The sequence below is a fragment of the Gossypium hirsutum genome, chromosome A11, assembly GCF_007990345.1.
Source record: "Gossypium hirsutum isolate 1008001.06 chromosome A11, Gossypium_hirsutum_v2.1, whole genome shotgun sequence".
Taxonomy (NCBI): Eukaryota; Viridiplantae; Streptophyta; class Magnoliopsida; order Malvales; family Malvaceae; genus Gossypium; species Gossypium hirsutum.
The window spans coordinates 39326263-39344275 of NC_053434.1; the positions used below are offsets into that span (position 1 = coordinate 39326263).

Sequence of the window (18013 nt, forward strand, 5' to 3'; positions counted from 1 at the left end):
TCTATCTTCTGATAAAATTTTTGTTATATAAGAATGCTATCTGATCTAAATGTCAGATGAAGACATTGCGGTCTGACCGGGTTATAATCTGTTTTGCTCTACTTCTCTCTGTTATTCTGTTATATTCAGTTTGTTGGGAACTTATGAGAAAGTGCAAGTGATGCTATCATTTTGTTTTCCTTAGTTGTTGCATTTGATTCCAATGGGATGAAATGATGTTTTCTTCTGAACTTTTTCTCTCTGAGGAATTATTGAGGTCTTTCATATTTCTTTAAGAGTTTGTTTTTGGTCTTCCAACATAGTATCGTACCTTAGGATTTCTCTAATTTTCATGTAAGGATTTAACATCGGCTAAGGCATAAGTGATGAAAATTTCAAATTTCATTTGGTATGATAGATCTTTTTTCTCAAGTAAGTTAATCAAAGCTAATGTTTTCAGTTGAGATATATTGGTTATTTGAGCTAATACAAGTAAAATGGCCTTTGTTTAGTATGATGAGTGAATTCCAAATGATTGTATGATAAAATTTTTGTCTTATGAAAGTCGAATGGCTTAATCCATGATTAGCAAAACTTGGACAGATTAGAATATTATTAACTGAAGCATTTGAACTGGTCTAGTCTGCACTTGGGCAGAGACTTTATAATTTTCAATGATGCACTGTTGTATAAATTATGATGTGTTTTAAGACAATAAGATAATGTGCTAGCTTAGAGCATTCGATACCATAGAAAGATTTGAGTTGTTAATAGGGTTAGAGCCGAACATCAAGTTTTACCAGAACTATCTTCTCCAGTGCTGATATTAAAATAGAAATGAGAAAGGATTATTCTCGATGCCCTATCAGATTTATTTCTATCTTGAAAAAAAATGTGATGTAGCTTATTGTTAAATGTTTGGTAAGATCTGTAAATCATGCCAGTATGTACTGAATTCTCACTTGTCAGATTGATGAGACTTTGTGTCTTTATCATTTTCGAATTTCTCAAAATACTGGTCTCCATTAATCAAATTGTGTGAAATAGAAAGTGTAAGGCCAAGATGAACTATCTAATTTTATCATTTGAATTCAAAATGATTCAAGTATGTGTGCATATGTGACATGATGGCATAGATGAGACCTTTGTGTAAATGAACTCTTAGGTAGATGTTGAAATTCATCCGTGGTATAGTATAGTAATGAATCGCTTACGATACTGATATGAGAAAGTAAAGAGATAAGTATTAGGGACACAGTTGAGTGAAAGTTCTTTAACAATGATTATGGGAAAGAGAAGTTTATGTGAATACCAATACCACTTTCCTGGTAAGATTTTCGGGGACGAAAATCCCCAAGGGGGGAGAATTGTAACAGCCTGAAATAGGACCTAGTCAGAGCAGTGGTTACGAGACCACAAATCCAAACTAGAAATATTTATTTTGTGACTATTTTGGAGTCCATGATATGTTTGAGTGATTGTGTGCAAATTTTTTTAAGTAAATTTTATTGATAAAGTGCCCAATTTTATTAATGGGATTAAATAACATTAATTGCAAAATATGAGTTCTAGAATATAAGTACTTGTTTGAAATGGGGGTTTAAACTAGAGGTCTTTAAATGGTAAATAGACCATCATATGTTGGTATGGACAAAACTAGACATGGAAGGGTAAAAATTGAAGGGTTAGTAAAAAGGGCATTTTCGCCATTTGGGTGTTTTAAGGCATAAAAGACAAAATAAAAGCCCAAAAATCTGCTCATCTTCTTCATATGGCTGCCGAAATTTATATGACTCCATGGCTAGGGTTTCAATATTTTCAAAGCTCAATTGTAAGTGCATTTAAGCCCCATTTTTAATGTTCTTCGTATTTTTGAGATCCTAAAAGCTTAACCTTTCTATTTCTACCATTTATTTGCATGAAAAATGAAGTTTAAAAAATTTATCCATCCTAGATAATTGTGCATTTTGATGTTTAATGGCAGAATAAGGATGCTTGAGGTTAGGAGAACGATTTTTGTTAAATGATTTTCGTTGAAAATGGTTAAAACAGGTTAATTAGTAAAATTTGTTAATGTTTATAAAAGCATGAAATAGTGAGAATTTGAGAAATTGATGAAATATGATATTTTTGTTTTGAGATGAGTAAATTATAGAATGATGAAATGAACTAAAAGTTCTTATGATAAGAACCTTGTGAATTGTATGATCAATTCTTCGAACAAGCTTGGCTACGATGTAACCCTTGAGAAATCCCAGTTGGACCTTTGGAAAAACCTAGGATACGGGCATCGAGACACTACTGTTATGTAAGCCAGTGTAAGACATGTCTGGGACATGCATCGGCCACGTTATGAAATGCTAGTGTCAGACATGTCTGGGACATGGATTGGCATTAAGACGAGAGCTAGTGTAAGACATGTTTGGGACATGCATCGGCCTCGAGATGTAAGCCAGTGTAAGACATGTTTGGGACATGCATCGGCACGGATATATGAGAGCTAGTGTAAGACATGTCTGGTACATGCATTGGCATGGATATATGTGAGCCAGTGTAAGACCATATTCGGGATATGGCATCGGCATCGATATGTGTAAGATTTCCCGATTATCCTCTGGTATTCCAAGTGGTTCAACGGATAGTTCAAAGCTTGCGATGAAAGCGAGAAGCTAAATATATGAGCACGCTGAAAAGGTACAAGTATGTATTCGAAGTTTAAATGCTATTGTGAACATGAAACAATGCACCTTCAGTAAGGATACAAATAAGTAAGTTATGCATATGAAAATGAAATTTTGGTGACCTTGTGATTATGGTTTTATGTTTATGATGTACATATATGCATTCTTACCATGATGGTTGAAATGTGATTGATGATTATGTTTGAGACTTTAAGGCCACATTAAACTGAGACATGAAATGTATATTCCTCTACTTGGTGGCCTAATGAACATGAAAGGAGAAATGGATTGGCTTAAATGCCCATTTAAAAATGATCATAAAAGACTGAAATATAATAATAAAATAGCTTTAGTCAGCAGCAGTAGTCCGAATTTGAAAATACACCAAAAATAGCAGAAAGTGAATTAGAGAGTGAATAAACTAAGGAATTGAAGCTTATTGAGTCTAGTAGTACATAAAAGTAACGATGTTAGCAAAAGAATTTCATATTATGAGATATTTGAAATTGTGTGAGACATAGTCAAAACGATTTCGAAATCCCTTGTTCTGATTTGGGAAAATCATCAAAAATTGTACAAAAATAATTATGGGTTATAATTTGTAACACCCTGAACCTGGCCTAGACGCTACGGTCGAATCTGGTGTGTTGCGTCAAAGCGTCGTTCAAAAATCGATTTGTCGGTAAAAATTTATGTCTAAAAGTAAAACCTTTTATACGGGGTTAGCAAATTATCTCGTCACAAACGTTTGCTCAAAATATTTGCCTTTGGGATATTAATTCAACATAAATCATGAAGCTCTTTTGAAAAATTTATTGTTTAAAGCTCGTGTTCTTTAGAAAACCATGAATAGTTTGAAAACTCGAGTTTTTCCTAAACTAGCAGTTTAATATAAGAAATAAAAAGCCCATTAAATGTTAAAAACCCCTAAATGGCCTTATTACATAACTAAAACCCAAATATGAAAGCTTAAATAAATTGAGTTATTAACAATCAATCTGCGGACGTGTTGCCACCACTGAGTCCCTCGTGGCGCCAAATCGTCTAAGGTTGGAGATTACCTGTGCAGTTAAAAGAAAGGTGAGTTTATGAAAACTCAGTGTGTAATCCCCTATCGGTTAACAGTAATAGTGCATACAGTAACGGTCTGGGTTTGAGCCCTATTCAATAATAGTACAGTCTGGGCCTAAGCCATATGTAGTAACAGTGTGGGCCTATGCCCAAAACAGTATAATCACAATGCAAGTATGCAACCCAACCCAATCCATCCTGCACACCACCCGTACCAACCAACTCACCATGTGGGGATTAAATCGACCCACCCAGCCAACTCACCAATATCGCAACGTAGCTGCTAATAGTAACGCTGCAAAGTTGCTTATAGTAACGCATTAAAGCTATTAATAGCGAAAAACGTGGCGTAGCCACTAATATCAGAATTCGTGGCAAAGCCACCAGAACAGTACTTCCTCCAAATCAGAATCCCAAATACCAAAACAGTACGTCATGTCAAAATATTTCGTGTATGCAAGGTTTCATACTCAGATACGGTCATGCATATATCATACACTCATCAATTAACCTACCTCTACGGTATAACAATCATTTCCACCCATTAGGGGTAGAATAGTAATTTTCACCTCTCAGGGGTATTTTGGTCATTTTACCCTCTAGGGTCTTGGTACAGATAATCGACCTCTTAAAAGGTCCATTGTCACCTCGAGCAACTTAAGTAACCTAAATAGACCTATAGGTGTAAATGGGCTTAAGACCCATTATTCGGCCCAGTGGGCCCACACGCTCGTGTGGCCTACTTAGCCCAGTCCAAAATTTATCACTTACCGTGGATTTAATCTATGTAGGGCCCATGAGCCTGTTCAGCCCTCCCGGCCCATTTCGGTCCAACGAAGCCCTTAACGGCCTATGCCATGCACATGACCTAACAAGCCCAACTACTTCGCTCCTATCAGTTAGATTTACACAAGCGGGCCCACGGGGCCTATTGGGCCTATTTGGCCCTTTGAGGGCCAGTGCACGAGAACGCTTGTGGCGGCCTCTACAGTCTATCGCCTATGGTTTGTAGGCTCGGTTTACCCCACGAGTGGTTGCACAATCGTGAGGCCTCAAATGTTGAAGTTTCTGCTTTCGCCGATTTCCAACAAAGAGGGCCTCAAATTCCTTATTTTTTTATGACCACTTCAACCACAGAGTTCCAGTCCAACTCCACCTCCTACACAGCTCAAACAGCAAAATAAATACTCCATTGCGCATCCTAGGACTTGAACCTCAGACCTCACAGTTACACAACACGCCACCTTGCCACTCCACCGCAGGCTCTTTCTGTGTCACAAAATATCCTTAATTAATTATAAGGTCTATAGGCCAAAGTCTAGGTTCCTTTAAAAGAAAAAACCAAAATAAATTGCAAAATCCAAGACTTGAACCTAGGCTCCCTTGCAACCTTAATGACACCACAACTACTATGCCACATGCTTCCTTGTGTCATTTACTTAACACAATAGTTTAAAAGGCCATCATCCAAGCATCCAGGGTTTTATTCACTTAAAACCAAAATTTTTGCTAAAGCCCAGGTTTGAACCCAAGATTTCTCAGACACTTCACAAAGCACTTAACCTGTAACATCCTGATTTTCGGATTTATTCGCGGTTTTCAATATTTTGTAAAGATTTTAAAAATTTTGTATTTGGATGTGAAATTAATATTTTGAGTAGGTAAATGGGCTTATAGAAGGCCCATGTGTTGGCCAAAACCCGGTTGAATTTTTGAATTTTGGACTTAGGAGTTAGGGGTTCTGGCTAGGTGGTCCTTGTATAAAGTTATGGGCAAATTGCATCACAAAAAGAGCCTTGGTAAAGTGGCCAGGGTGACACCACTAGGCTCCTAAAAAGGTGGCGTGTGGAGCTTTGAGGGAGGCATGGGATCGATTCCCTATGTTGACAAATAGATGCATTTATTTTTAAGTGCAGGAGGGGTAGTGTTGGAGTCCAGGTGGATTCTGCTAAAGGAGAGTTTGGATCAGTCCAAACGGTTGGATTAAGGAGTGATAAGGGGAGAGATTTAAGGGATTTGGAGAGAGGCTAAGAGTTGGCCGAATTTTGGGAATTGAAGAGGGAAAAATCGGCAGGGGGTTTTGAGGTTAGTATTTCGGCACTTAGGGTATTGAGTGGTGTCGTTCTCTTCTGCTCAGACATCATAAGGTTTTCTTTTCTCTCGTCTTCCTCTCTAGTCGAAACTACTACCTCCCCTATTCTTCTTTTTCTATTTTTCTTCTTCAAAACCATTCATCAATTCTGCTGTTCATCGATACTTTTGCCGAATCCATAAAAGCCAAAATCTTGAACACACATTACAGGTACCGATTTCTTCAAAGCCAAACCCTTTAACATTGTGTTTCCATTAATCAACGATTATTCTTTCTAAACTCTAGAGACCTGTCAGCAATTCTACATCCAAGTTATAGTTCCACATTGTCATCTTCTTCATCACCCAAAAGCCGAAAACCCATAGATTTTGGGGCTTATAGCCGAAACTTCAAAACTCCGGGAGTCGAGTTCTACCGTCGTTTAGAAGAAAAATTTGCATCAGATTGCGTGGAGATCAAAAAGGAGTAAGGGGTAAGTGTTCATCATCTCAGATCTGGTCATATTTTACAAAGTTAGGAAAAGCCGAAGTCCCTAAAATCTAGGGAGGCTGTCGATTTGGGCATGTGGCTCTAAGGTTTTTAACTGACGTTTTCTGTCAATGATTAGTGTCTTCTTAAGTGTTGGATTGAAGGCGTGGGTTGTTGGAGCAATCGGATTCGGAGCTAGCTATCAATTTTGGCAAAAAGGTAAGGTTTTAAAGGCTTTTAGGGACATGGTTCGATCATGGATAAGTAAGTTTTGGGGTTTAGTGATTATGGTTTGTAAATAAGAACTGTGCTAATTAATTGTAGGACATCGGAAGAGATCTCAGTAGCAGTCGTCGCGAATCAGGTGTGTACCGAACACCCTTTCTTAGTTCAATTCGGCAAAAGCCGAAATACCGGAATTCCGGCATTTCATGGGCTTGTGAGTATGCGAATGCTCTCAAGATGTGGAGTAATTGTTAGATCTAGCACCACAAGGTGGTAAGTAAGTTTTTGTGACGTCTTAACGTACTTTGGAAAAAGAGGGCCTCGATGGGCCAAAACTAGGCCCAATGGGCTTACGAACCAATATGGGTAAGAGATGGGAAAAGTAGCCTGTTAGTTAGATGGTGGAACTAAATTGCTTAAAACTGCTAAAATTTACTGAAATAGCTTGTGTAGTTGCGTAAGTTACGAAATTACCCCTAAAGAGCATAATTACCGAAATACCCCTAGGGTTTAAATTGGGCTAAACTACATGATTGATTAATACTGTATTTTACATGATATGCTTTTATTAATATCTGTTGCATGGGATTGGGGTATTGATGGAGGAAGTATTGAAAGTGGTTCATCCACGTACTGGAGGCTTTGCCTCAACTTACTGATATTGAGCAGCGTTGCGGCAACTGTAGAGTGTAGGGCTGGGTGGGTTGAGATATTCCCCACATGGAGTGTAGGGCTGGTACGGGTGCAGTGTAGCGGTTGGTGGGTTGAGTAGTCTCCCCAGATGGGTTTGCATGCATTACTACTATTGTTACTTATGTTACTGAACTGGGCCTATGGGCCACACTGTTATGTTAAAAGGGGGCTAAGGCCTTGCTACTGTATTCTGAAAAGGGCTTCGGTCCACTGTGTACTGTGATCTCAATAGGGCTTAGGCCCAATGGGCTTGAACTGATTTGGGCTTTGGATGGGTTTCTGTATACACTGAGTTTTCCCAAACTCACCCCTTTTTCCTTCCATCCTTGCAGGTGAGCCCTAGTTGGTGGACTTGGAGCTGGGCGGGATTCGGAGTGGCCACACGTTTTCTGCAAATTCGTTTTCTTCTGGTGAACTAGATTTTCCATATTTTCGTTTATGGTTTTGGGTTTTTTTGTAATAAGGCCGCTTAATTTTTTTTATGGTTTGGTTTGTTTCTTTATTATTTAATTCTATTATGATAAAACTGAACTATGATAACTAACAAAATGGATTAGCTCTAGGACGCGTTTTCAAAAACATTAAGTGATTTCAAAACAACCCGAATACAAGTAAGACTTCCGCTAAGCAAACGTTTTCAACCTTAACCATTTTCTTAAGATAGACATAACCAAACGGTTCTCTCAAAATTATACGAGATGTTAGAGTGTGGCAATGGCGGTGTGCATGTCTAGGATTGGATGCGAAGGGAGCTTGGTACTTAAGCAGTTCGACGGACTCACCTCCTCTTCTTCCTGGTTTCCTACCTAGTGCACAGCTTCCATTCACTTTAACCTACTTTTAAAAGTGTCCTTTTACAACACCAGCTAAGCTTTTCCAAACTAAGTAATACGGAATGTTTTGAACGCTTCGATGTGGCGTATCAGATCCGGTCATAACGTCTAGGCCAGGTTTGGGGTGTTACATAACCACTGAAGCAGATACACAGTTGTGTTATTTCCTAGCACAATTAAATACTTATATACAACCTCCTTACGGACCCATACTCAAGGCCCAATACTTCTAGGCCCAAAAATGGGGTGTTATAACTCTACCACCTTTAAGAAATTTCGGCCTTGAAATTTACCTGTTCAGAATAAATGAGGGTATTACTGCCGCATCGCCTTCTCAGGCTCCCACGTGGCTTCCTCTAAACCATGATTACGCCGAAGCACTTTGACCAGTGGAACAGATTTCTTTCTTAATACCTTAACATCACGATCCAATATCTACAACGATTCTTCCTCGATTGTCAAATCAGGCCCAACCTTGATTTCCTCAACTGATACAATGTGCGAGGGATCAAAATGGTACCACCTCAGTATTGAAACATGAAACATGTCATGAATCCTATCCAACTTGGAGGCAACTCAAGTTGATAAGCGACCGGTCCTACCCGCCTAAGTTATCCGTAAGGTCTAACAAACCTAGGGCTAAGCTTGCCTTTCCACCCAAACCTCAGAATTTTCTTCCATTGTGAGACCTTAAGAAAGACATAATCCTCCACAGAGTACTCAACCTTTTTACACTTCAAGTCTGCATAAGATTTCTGCCTATCAGATGCTTGCTTTAACCGATCTCGAATCAATTTCACCTTATCTTTTGTATCAGAAATTAATTCAGGCCCCAGAACTTGCTGCTCACCCAGCTCAGTCCAACTGGTAGGAGTACGAACCTACGACCATACAACACAGTGAACGGTGTCGTTCGAATACTGGACTGGTAGCTGTTGTTATAAGCAAACTCTGCCAACGGCAAATAATCCTCCCAGCTGCCTTTGAAATCAATTACACAACCTCTTAACATGTCTTCCAGTATCTGAATCACCCTCTTTGACTGCCCATCCGTCTGAGGGTGGTACGCAGTACTGAAATCCAGCCTTGTACCCAAAGCCTCGTGTAACTTTTTCCAGAACCGAGATGTGAATCTAGGATCTCTGTGAGATACGATAGAAATCGATGCACTATGCAGTCTCACAATTTCAGCCACATACAACTTGGCCAATTTCTGTAGCAAATAATCCATGCGGGCCGGTATAAAATAGGCAGATTTAGTCAATCAGTCCACAATCACCCATATCAAATCCTTCTTAGTCGGTGTCAAGGGTAGCCCACTTACAAAATCGATGGTTACCCTCTCCCACTTCCAAAGTGGAATTTTAACTGGTTGTAGTAACCCAGAAGGTAATTGATTCTCAGCCTTAACATACTCAGTAACTTCGCGTTTCAATCCTGGCCACTAGTACAGCTCATGAAGATCTCGATATAACTTGTTACCGCTAGGATGCATAGCATATGGACTACTATACACCTCTTGCAGTATAGACTGCATCAGATCAAAATCCCTCGGTATACATACTCTTCTATGGAAGCATAATACTCCTTTCTCATTTAGCCCAAAATCCGTGGTCTCACCATTCTCAACTTGTCGAAAATAAGAAGCTAGCGACTCATCTAGCAACTGTTTCTCCTTAATTTGATCAATCCAAGTCGGTCTCACTTGCAGTTTAGCTAACAAGCTACCATCATTGAACAGGCTGAGACGAGCAAACATTGCTCTCAAATCAAATACAACCCTACGACTCAGTGCGTCAGCTACCACATTAGCTTTACCAGGGTGATACTCAATTGAACAATCGTTGTCCTTAAGAAACTCTATCTACTTTTGTTGCCTAAGATTCAACTCCTTATTAGTAAGAAGATATTTGAGGCTTTTATGATCTGTGTAAATAATCGTCTTTTCACCGTATAAGTAATGTCTCCAAATCTTCAGTACAAATACCACCGTAGCTAATTCCAAGTCATGAGTGGGGTAATTTGTCACATGAGGCTTGAGCTGACAAGACGCATAAGCAACCACCTTACCCTTTTGCATTAACACACAACCCAAGCTAATGTGCGACGCATCACTGTAAACAGTAAATTCCTTCCCAGACTCTAGCTGTATCAAAACAGGGGCCTTAGTCAAAACATCCTTTAGTTTCTAAAAACTCTCTTGCTGCTTACCGGTCCAATTAAACGGTACCCCTCTACGCAGTAACTTAGCCAGAGGTGCAGCAATTAATGAAAATCCTTCAACAAAACGTCTGTAATACCCAGCCAGACCCAGAAAGCTTCGAATCTCAGATACCGTCTTTGGTGGTTTCCAATCCACTACAGCTTCAATTTTCTAAGGATCCACCCTAATTCCCTCTGCCGACACTAAATGTCCCAGAAATGTCACTTCCCACAGCCAGAATTCACACTTGCTGAACTTTGTATAAAACTGCTTTTCCTTTAGAACTTGCAAAACAATACAAAGATGTGCATCATGCTCTTCCTCGATTCTTGAATACACCAAGATGTCGTCTATAAACGTAACTACGAACTGATCCAAATAAGACTGGAATACTTGGTTCATTAGATCCATGAAAGCCGTTGGTGCATTCGTCAACCCAAACGGCATCACTAGGAACTTGTAATGAACATAACAAGTTCTGAACGAAGTCTTATACACGTTAGCCTTCTTAACCTTTAGGTGAAAATACCCAGACCGAAAATCTATCTTAAAGAAAGCTGTAGCTCCTCGCAGCTGGTCAAACAGATCATTTATCCTCGGTAAAGGGTACTTATTCTTAATAGTCAGCTTGTTCAATTGGCGATAATCAATGAACATGCGCATGGATCCATCCTTCTTCTTTACAAACAACACAGGTTCTCTCCACGGAGACACACTCGGTCGAATGAATCCTCGATCCAATAGCTCTTGGATTTGAGCATATAGCTCCACCAACTCTTTCGGTGCCATCCTATAAGAGGCAATAGACACCAGAGCTGTTCCAGGTAGGAGCTCAATACTGAATTTAACCTCACGATCTGGAGGCAACCCCGGAAGCTCTTCAGGAAATACATCCAAAAACTCTTTGCCAGTTTTGACATCTCCCACAGAAGGATCTTTAGAATCGAAAATACTAACATATGCTAGGAACGCCTCGCAACCTTTGTGAACCAGCTTCTCGGCCCTTAATGCAAAAATCACCTTAGAAAAATAATCTCTTCGCTCCCCTATCACAGTCACCTCTTCATCCTCTATAGACTTCAACACCATACGCTTAGCAGCACAATCCAATTTTGTACGGTGTTTCACTAGCCAATCCATGCCCAACATAATATCAAATTCGCCAAACGGCAGTTCCATCAAATCTCCCGAAAAGACCACCCCTTGGACTTCTAAGGGCACATCTCTGAACAACTTACTCACCCCAACCAATTGTCCTAGTGGACTTAACACAATCATTTTACTAACTGTATTTTCAGACTGAATACCCAACGTCTCAGACAGAGTGCATGCAACATACGAGTGTGTAGACCCAATATCAATTAAAGTAGTGTATGGTAAATTATAAATCAAGAACGTACCAGTTATAACATCAGGGGCATCCCCATCCTCTCGGCGACGAGCAGCATAGACCAAGGCTGGCTGTCTCGCCTTAGTGTTTCCAGAACCTCTACCTAGTGCTTCACAACCTCGACCAAACCCGTTTCCACCTTTAGCCTGACCTCAGCCTCTCGGTGGTTGCTGACCACCTATCACAAGCTGAACACGACCCTGTCCTGTAGATTGCATTTGAGAAAACCCCTGAGTACAGTTCTTAACCTGATGATCCATAGACCCACATCTAAAGCATGCCCCAGTTCATTTCCAACACTTACCCTGGTGAGCTCTCCCACAATCGGCACAAGGCTACGGTCTTGCAACAATACTAGTAACTGCTCGAACTGGCCCATCAAACCTGGCCCACTTTACAGGCCTTCTAGAAGAACCCAAGGGTCGAAAATCCCTTTTTCTTCTGCCCTTACGTGGTTCTGGCGCTCAGAACGCTTCACATCCTCAGAAATTTTTTCTTTTTACACAAGGGCGGCAAAGTCTCGCTCCTTTTGTGGGGCTATCAGTACACGTAACTCGTCCCGGAGGCCATCCTCAAACTGCACACAACGTTCATATTCAGTTGCGACTATCCCACATGCATACTGACTCAACCACAAAAACTCTGCATCGTACTCCGCCACGGTTTTATTCCCCTGAGTAAAACTCAAAAATTCCTTCCTTCGGGCGTCTACATAACTTGCGTCCACATACTTCCCTGAAAAGGCTACTTTGAAGAAATACCATGTCAAACGGTCAGCTTGCGTACCTTCTCTTACAGTGAACCCCTACTGGTAAGCCTCATCACGCAGTAAAGACACTGCCCCTTCTAATTTTTGCTCTGAAGTACAGTCAAAGTCATCCATTACTCGCTCGGTAGCCTCTAACCAATATTCTGCCACATTAGGGGCTACACCAGAAACACCCCTGAAGATTTCCACTCCATTAGATCGAAGTCGCTCCGAAATTGACCCCCAGCCTACAGATCCAATACTTGCCCCAGCAACCCTTTTAAAAACTCGTGGCATTGCTTGAGATAAAGCATCATCCCCAGTTGCTCGATCATGAGACCCTAACTCAGTTACTGGTGAGGCTGGTGCCTCCCTAGCTGGCATGTAGCCCGATGCTGAAGACCCAGCTCTAGCACTTCCTCGGCCTCTACTGCGGCCTCTTGTACCCCTTCCGCTTGTACCTCTTGTGCTCATATCAATAGCGAATTTTCTGTTTTAAAGTCTTATGAATCAGTTTATAATTTCAATAATTATTAACAATGTGTTATGAACATTAGAAATTAGATTTTGTTTTCGTAGAACAGAATCTTCTACAGTTGTCAGTCTTCTATAATCTCAGTCTACTCTAACTAAAAAGTTTTAGTGTAATTCTACTACCTATGGTAGTCTTCAGTAATACATTTCAGTTCATAACAATAATCAGTGTCAAAAAACTTACTCAGTGTTCCACATTTCCAACCACAACATTTAACATTCAAACCCATAAAAACCCATTCCATATTCGAGATTTGTAACCTAGCTCTGATACCACTAAATGTAACACCCTAAACCCGGCCTAGATGCTACGATTGAATTTGGTGTGTTACATCAAAGCGTCGTTCAAAAATCGAGTTGTCGGAAAAAGTTTATTTCTAAAAGTAAAACCTTTTATACGGGGTTAGCAAATCATCTCGTCACAAACGTTTGCTCAAAATATTTTCCTTTGGGATATTAATTCAACTTAAATTGCAGAAGCTCTTTTGAGAACTTTGTTGTTTAAAGCTCGTGTTCTTTAGAAAATCGTGAATAGTTTGAAAACTCGATTTTTTCCTAGACTAGTAGTTTAATATAAGAAATCAAAAGCCCAATAAAAGTTAAAACCCCCCAAATGGCCTTATTACATAGCTAAAACCCAAATTTGAAAGCTTAAATAAAATTGAGTTATTAACAACCAATTTATGGATGTATAGCCACCACTGAGTCCCTCGCGGCTCCAAATCGTCTAAAGCTAGGGATTACCTACATAGTTAAAAGAATGGTGAGTTTAAGAAAACTCAGTATGTAATCCCCTATCGGTCAACAGTACCAGTGCATACAGTAACGGTCTGGGCCTGAGCCCTATTCAATAATAGTACAGTTTGTGCCTAAGCCCTATGCAGTAACAGTGTGAGCCTATGCCCAAAATAGTGTAATCACAATGCAGGTATGCAACCCAACCCAATCCATCATGCTGACCTCCTGTACCAACCAACTCACCATGTGGGGATTAAATCGACCCACCCAGCCAACTCACCAATATCATAGCGTAGCTCCTAACAGTATCGCAGTAAAGCTGCTAATAGCGGTAAACGTGGCGTAGCCACTAATATCAGAATTCGTGGCAAAGCTACCAGAACAGTACCTCTTTCAAATCAGAATCCCAACCCCAATGCAGTATGTCATGTCATAATATTTCGTGTATGCAAGGTTTCATACTCAGATACAGACATGCATATATCATACACTCATCAATTAACCTACCTCTAAGGTATAACAGTCATTTCCACCCATTAAGGGTAGAATAGTTTTTACCCCTCAGGGGTATTTTGGTCATTTTACCCTATGGGGTTTCGGTACAGATAATCAACCTCTCGGAAGGTCCACAGTCGCCTTGAGCGACTTAAGAAACCTAAATAGAACTAAAGGTGTAAATGGGACTAAAACCCATTATTCGGCCTAGTGGGCCCACATGCTCGTGTGGCCCACTTAGCCCAAATTTAGCTACGACGTTGTGACCTACATAGCCCAGTCCAAATTTTATCACTTACTGTGGATTTAATTTGTGTGGGGCCCACGAGCCCGTTGGGACCTCCCGGCCCAACGAAAGCCCTTAACGGCCTATGCCATGCACATGACATGACAAGCCTAACTACTTCCCACCTATCAGCTAGATTTACACAAACGGGCCCACGGGGCCCATTAGGCCAATCGAGGCCCAGTACACGAGAACACTCGTAGCAGCCTCTACATTCTATCGCCCATGGTTTGTGGGCTCGATTTACCCTATGAGCGGTCGCACGCTCATGTGGCCTCAAATGCCGAAGTTTCGACTTTTCGGCTTTTGCCGATTTCCAACAAAGAAAGGCGTGATTACACACTTGTTTACAAGAACGCGTCGAAGTCCACAATCACCAACTTTGGCACATCCTGCATTGAGTCTTAATCACTTTTACCCTCACCAACTCCACCTCCTACACAGCTCAAACAGCAAAATAAACACTCTATTGCGCATCCCAAGACTTGAACCTCAAACCTCACAATTACACAACATGCCACATTGCGACTCCACCACAGGCTCTTTCTGTGTCACAAAATATCCTCAATTAATTATAAGGTCTATAGGCCAAAGTCTAGGTTCCTTCAAAAGAAAAAAACCAAAATAAATTGCAAGAGCCAAGACTTGAACCCAGGCTCCCTTGCAACCTTAATAACGCCAGAACCACTAGACCACATGCTTCCTTGTGTCATTTACTTAACACAATAATTTAAAAGGCCATCATCCAAGCATCCAAGGTTTTATTCACTTAAAACCAAAATTTTTTCTAAAGCCCAGGTTTGAACCCAAGATTTCTCAGACACTTCACACGGCACTTAATCACTGAAGCAGAAACACAGTTGTGTCATTTCCTAGCACAATTAAATACTTATATACAACCTCCTTACGGACCCATACTCAAGGCCCAATACTTCTAGGCCCAAATTTAGGGCGTTACGTAATTTATATTCCTAGATTCCTTAATGAGTCTACTTTTAAGAGAAATAAATGGGAATATCATTTGAATTCCATATGAGGAGATAATTAACTTTTAGTAAAGACTGGCAAAGCTGTCGGGCAGCGAATTAGGGGTGAATTTACAGAATAAGCTATACTAATTGGCTAAACCAACCATTCTGATATTTTTATGGTAAAAAGGTATATGAGTCTAATTTTAGGAAAAATTAGCGGATCGTAATTTGGAGTTCTGTAGCTCCAGATATAAATAATTTAGTGACTGTCACTTGAGAAAATAGCTTGACTGGAACATGAGTGAAAATGCAAATAGAGTTGTATTACCAAGAGAAAAAGTTGATAAATTGCTTATTATTTTCATATGGTCTTACTAAGCTATAAATCTTACTCCCTTCCCTTACTTTCCTTTTGTGTTTTCAGGTTAGCTCGGGGTTGGAGATCGTCGGAGGTAGCATCACACTATCAAGCCGCTATCTTTGGAATAATGAAGCATACATTAGAAATTTCAAGTGAGTGGCATGTATAGGGATCTATTTGATTGAACATGAGTGCTTGATGAATAAGTTGGTAACCATAATATAATGATAAAAGTGGTCATCAAAATGACAAGTCTTATGAATGTGAAATACGGAGTCTAGACTTGGTATTGCATGAGTAGATGTATTACTTGTAAGAGGACATGTTAATGTTAAGGATATGTCTTAATAAAGAGTTTTTAATCACTAAAATGATGCAATGATTTTCTATTTTGATGTGCATAAGGTTGTAAAAGATTATGGGTAACATGAAGGCTTAGAAAATAGCCTAAGTGTTGGCCACACGGGCTGAGACATGCCGTGTGTCTCAACTGTGTGAGGGACATGGCTGGAGACACGAACGTGTGGCTTAGCCGTGTGGTTCGATGTGCATGCTGGCGTCATAAACAAAGAGTTACACGACCTGAGTGCACGAGCGTGCCAAAGGCACACGGACGTGTCCCTATGTCACACGGGCGTGTGACCCTGTTTCATGGGAAAATTTTCAAAGTTTTCCTGAAACTTCTTAAAGTTATCGTTTAGTCCCGAATTGTTTTTGATGAATATTTTGGGCTTTGTAGAACCAAATAAGGGATGACATGCATGTGTTTGAAACGTTTTGAATTAAAAGAGATTTTATGGCCTGGTTTTTGCATGAATGTGTACGTTTAAGTCCGGTAATGCCTCATACCCTGTTCCGGCGTCGGACATGGGTAAGGGGTGTTACAATTACATAGCAAATACCCAACTTAAATAGCTTAAAGATTAAAAGTTTAAAACATTAGTAAAAGTAGTTGTGTGGCCTCTATCGAGTCCCTCGTAGCACCAACCCGCCTAGGGATTACCTGCACAGGAAAGCAGAAGGGTGAGTTTATGAAAAACTCAGTGTGTAATCCCTTTACAATTATCAGTCAGACCGTAGGCAAATACAGTTTGGGCCTAAACCCATTTTAGTGATAGTTTAGTATTAGTTAAGGCCATAGCCCAATACAGTAACAGTAACAGAAATACAATCAGAAGTCCTACCCATCCATCCTCTACACTCCACTCCGTCCAGACCTACACTCTATGTGGGGATGAAATCGACCCACCCATCCCTACAGTTCAAAATATAGCACCGGTTTCGTCACTAAATAGTATTTGCAGTAGAGTCATGCTTAGATACAATCATACATAACCTAGGGGTGTATCAGTCATTTTACCTCATAGGGGTATAATGGTCATTTCATTAGTATGGGGTCTAAGTGTATTTACCGACCCAATAGTAGGTCCACAATCATCTTGGGCGACCCATGCAATCTTAACAATCAAATAGTGAAAATGGACCCAAAGTCCATAACATGGCCCATGTATGCTAACATATCCATGTGGCCCATAAAGCCCAAAAATGATGTTGGCCATGTAAACTACACAGCCTGGCCCAATAATCTCCACACGTCCATGTGGTTTACCCGTGTAAGGCCCACGACACTGTCTGGGAACCATGAACTCGTGGGGCCCACACGACCCATTTCGGCCCAACGTGGCCTAGAACGACCTAAGCCCATGAAATTGCTCACGGTGGCTCTACTATCAAACACCCACGTCCTATGTGTTCAGATCACCACACGAGCAGCGCACGCTCGTGTAGTGTCAAAAGTCATATTTACCGCGATTAACAATTGTTGCAGTGTGATTGTACACTTGATTGCGAAAATGCGCTACTGGCCCAGGAGTATTCCAAACCTACCACAATCTGATCTCCTGTCAAACACTTATCCAATGAATTATAAAGAACCCTAACCAACACTCTCTCAAGAATTTACTTATCACTAGCTTTGATCGATCACCCTGGAACCGTTGCAAAAGATCTAATCACAAGGCCTTAGGGGTTTCCTACACATGATTAAACCTTATCAACCATCCAACTACAGAACAGTTTGAACTAACTGAACAATCACTTACCGAAATGTATTGCCCGTACTAGAAGGAAGAATATATGGCCTACACCCACAAGAGCCGGAAGTACTCAATTGATAGAGGCAAAATGGAACACTTGTAACTTTCAGACAATGGCAGCACAGGGAGATATTAGATGAACTATAAGT

General features: G+C 40.4%; 1 protein-coding gene across 1 annotated transcript; it reads right to left on the reverse strand.

Annotated features, from left to right (window-relative positions):
• Nucleotides 1-12134: 12134 nt before the first annotated feature.
• On the reverse strand, nt 12135-12857 carry LOC107952314 (uncharacterized). Its single transcript, XM_016887578.1, has 2 exons — nt 12461-12857; nt 12135-12379 (listed from the first exon to the last, which is right to left on the reverse strand). The coding sequence occupies exons 1-2, from the start codon at nt 12855-12857 to the stop codon at nt 12135-12137; spliced, it is 642 nt and encodes a 213-aa protein (XP_016743067.1).
• Between the last annotated feature and the right edge of the window lie 5156 nt (nt 12858-18013).

What these genes read in the sequence shown, in the direction of transcription:
- LOC107952314 (XM_016887578.1), bottom strand. Translation starts at nt 12,857, where the DNA reads ATGAGCACAAGAGGTACAAGCGGAAGGGGTACAAGAGGCCGCAGTAGA. An exon ending in AGGGGCAGTGTCTTTACTGC is followed by an intron (nt 12,380 to 12,460) that starts GTGATGAGGCTT and finishes TCTTCAAAGTAG; the next exon opens with CCTTTTCAGGGAAGTATGTG.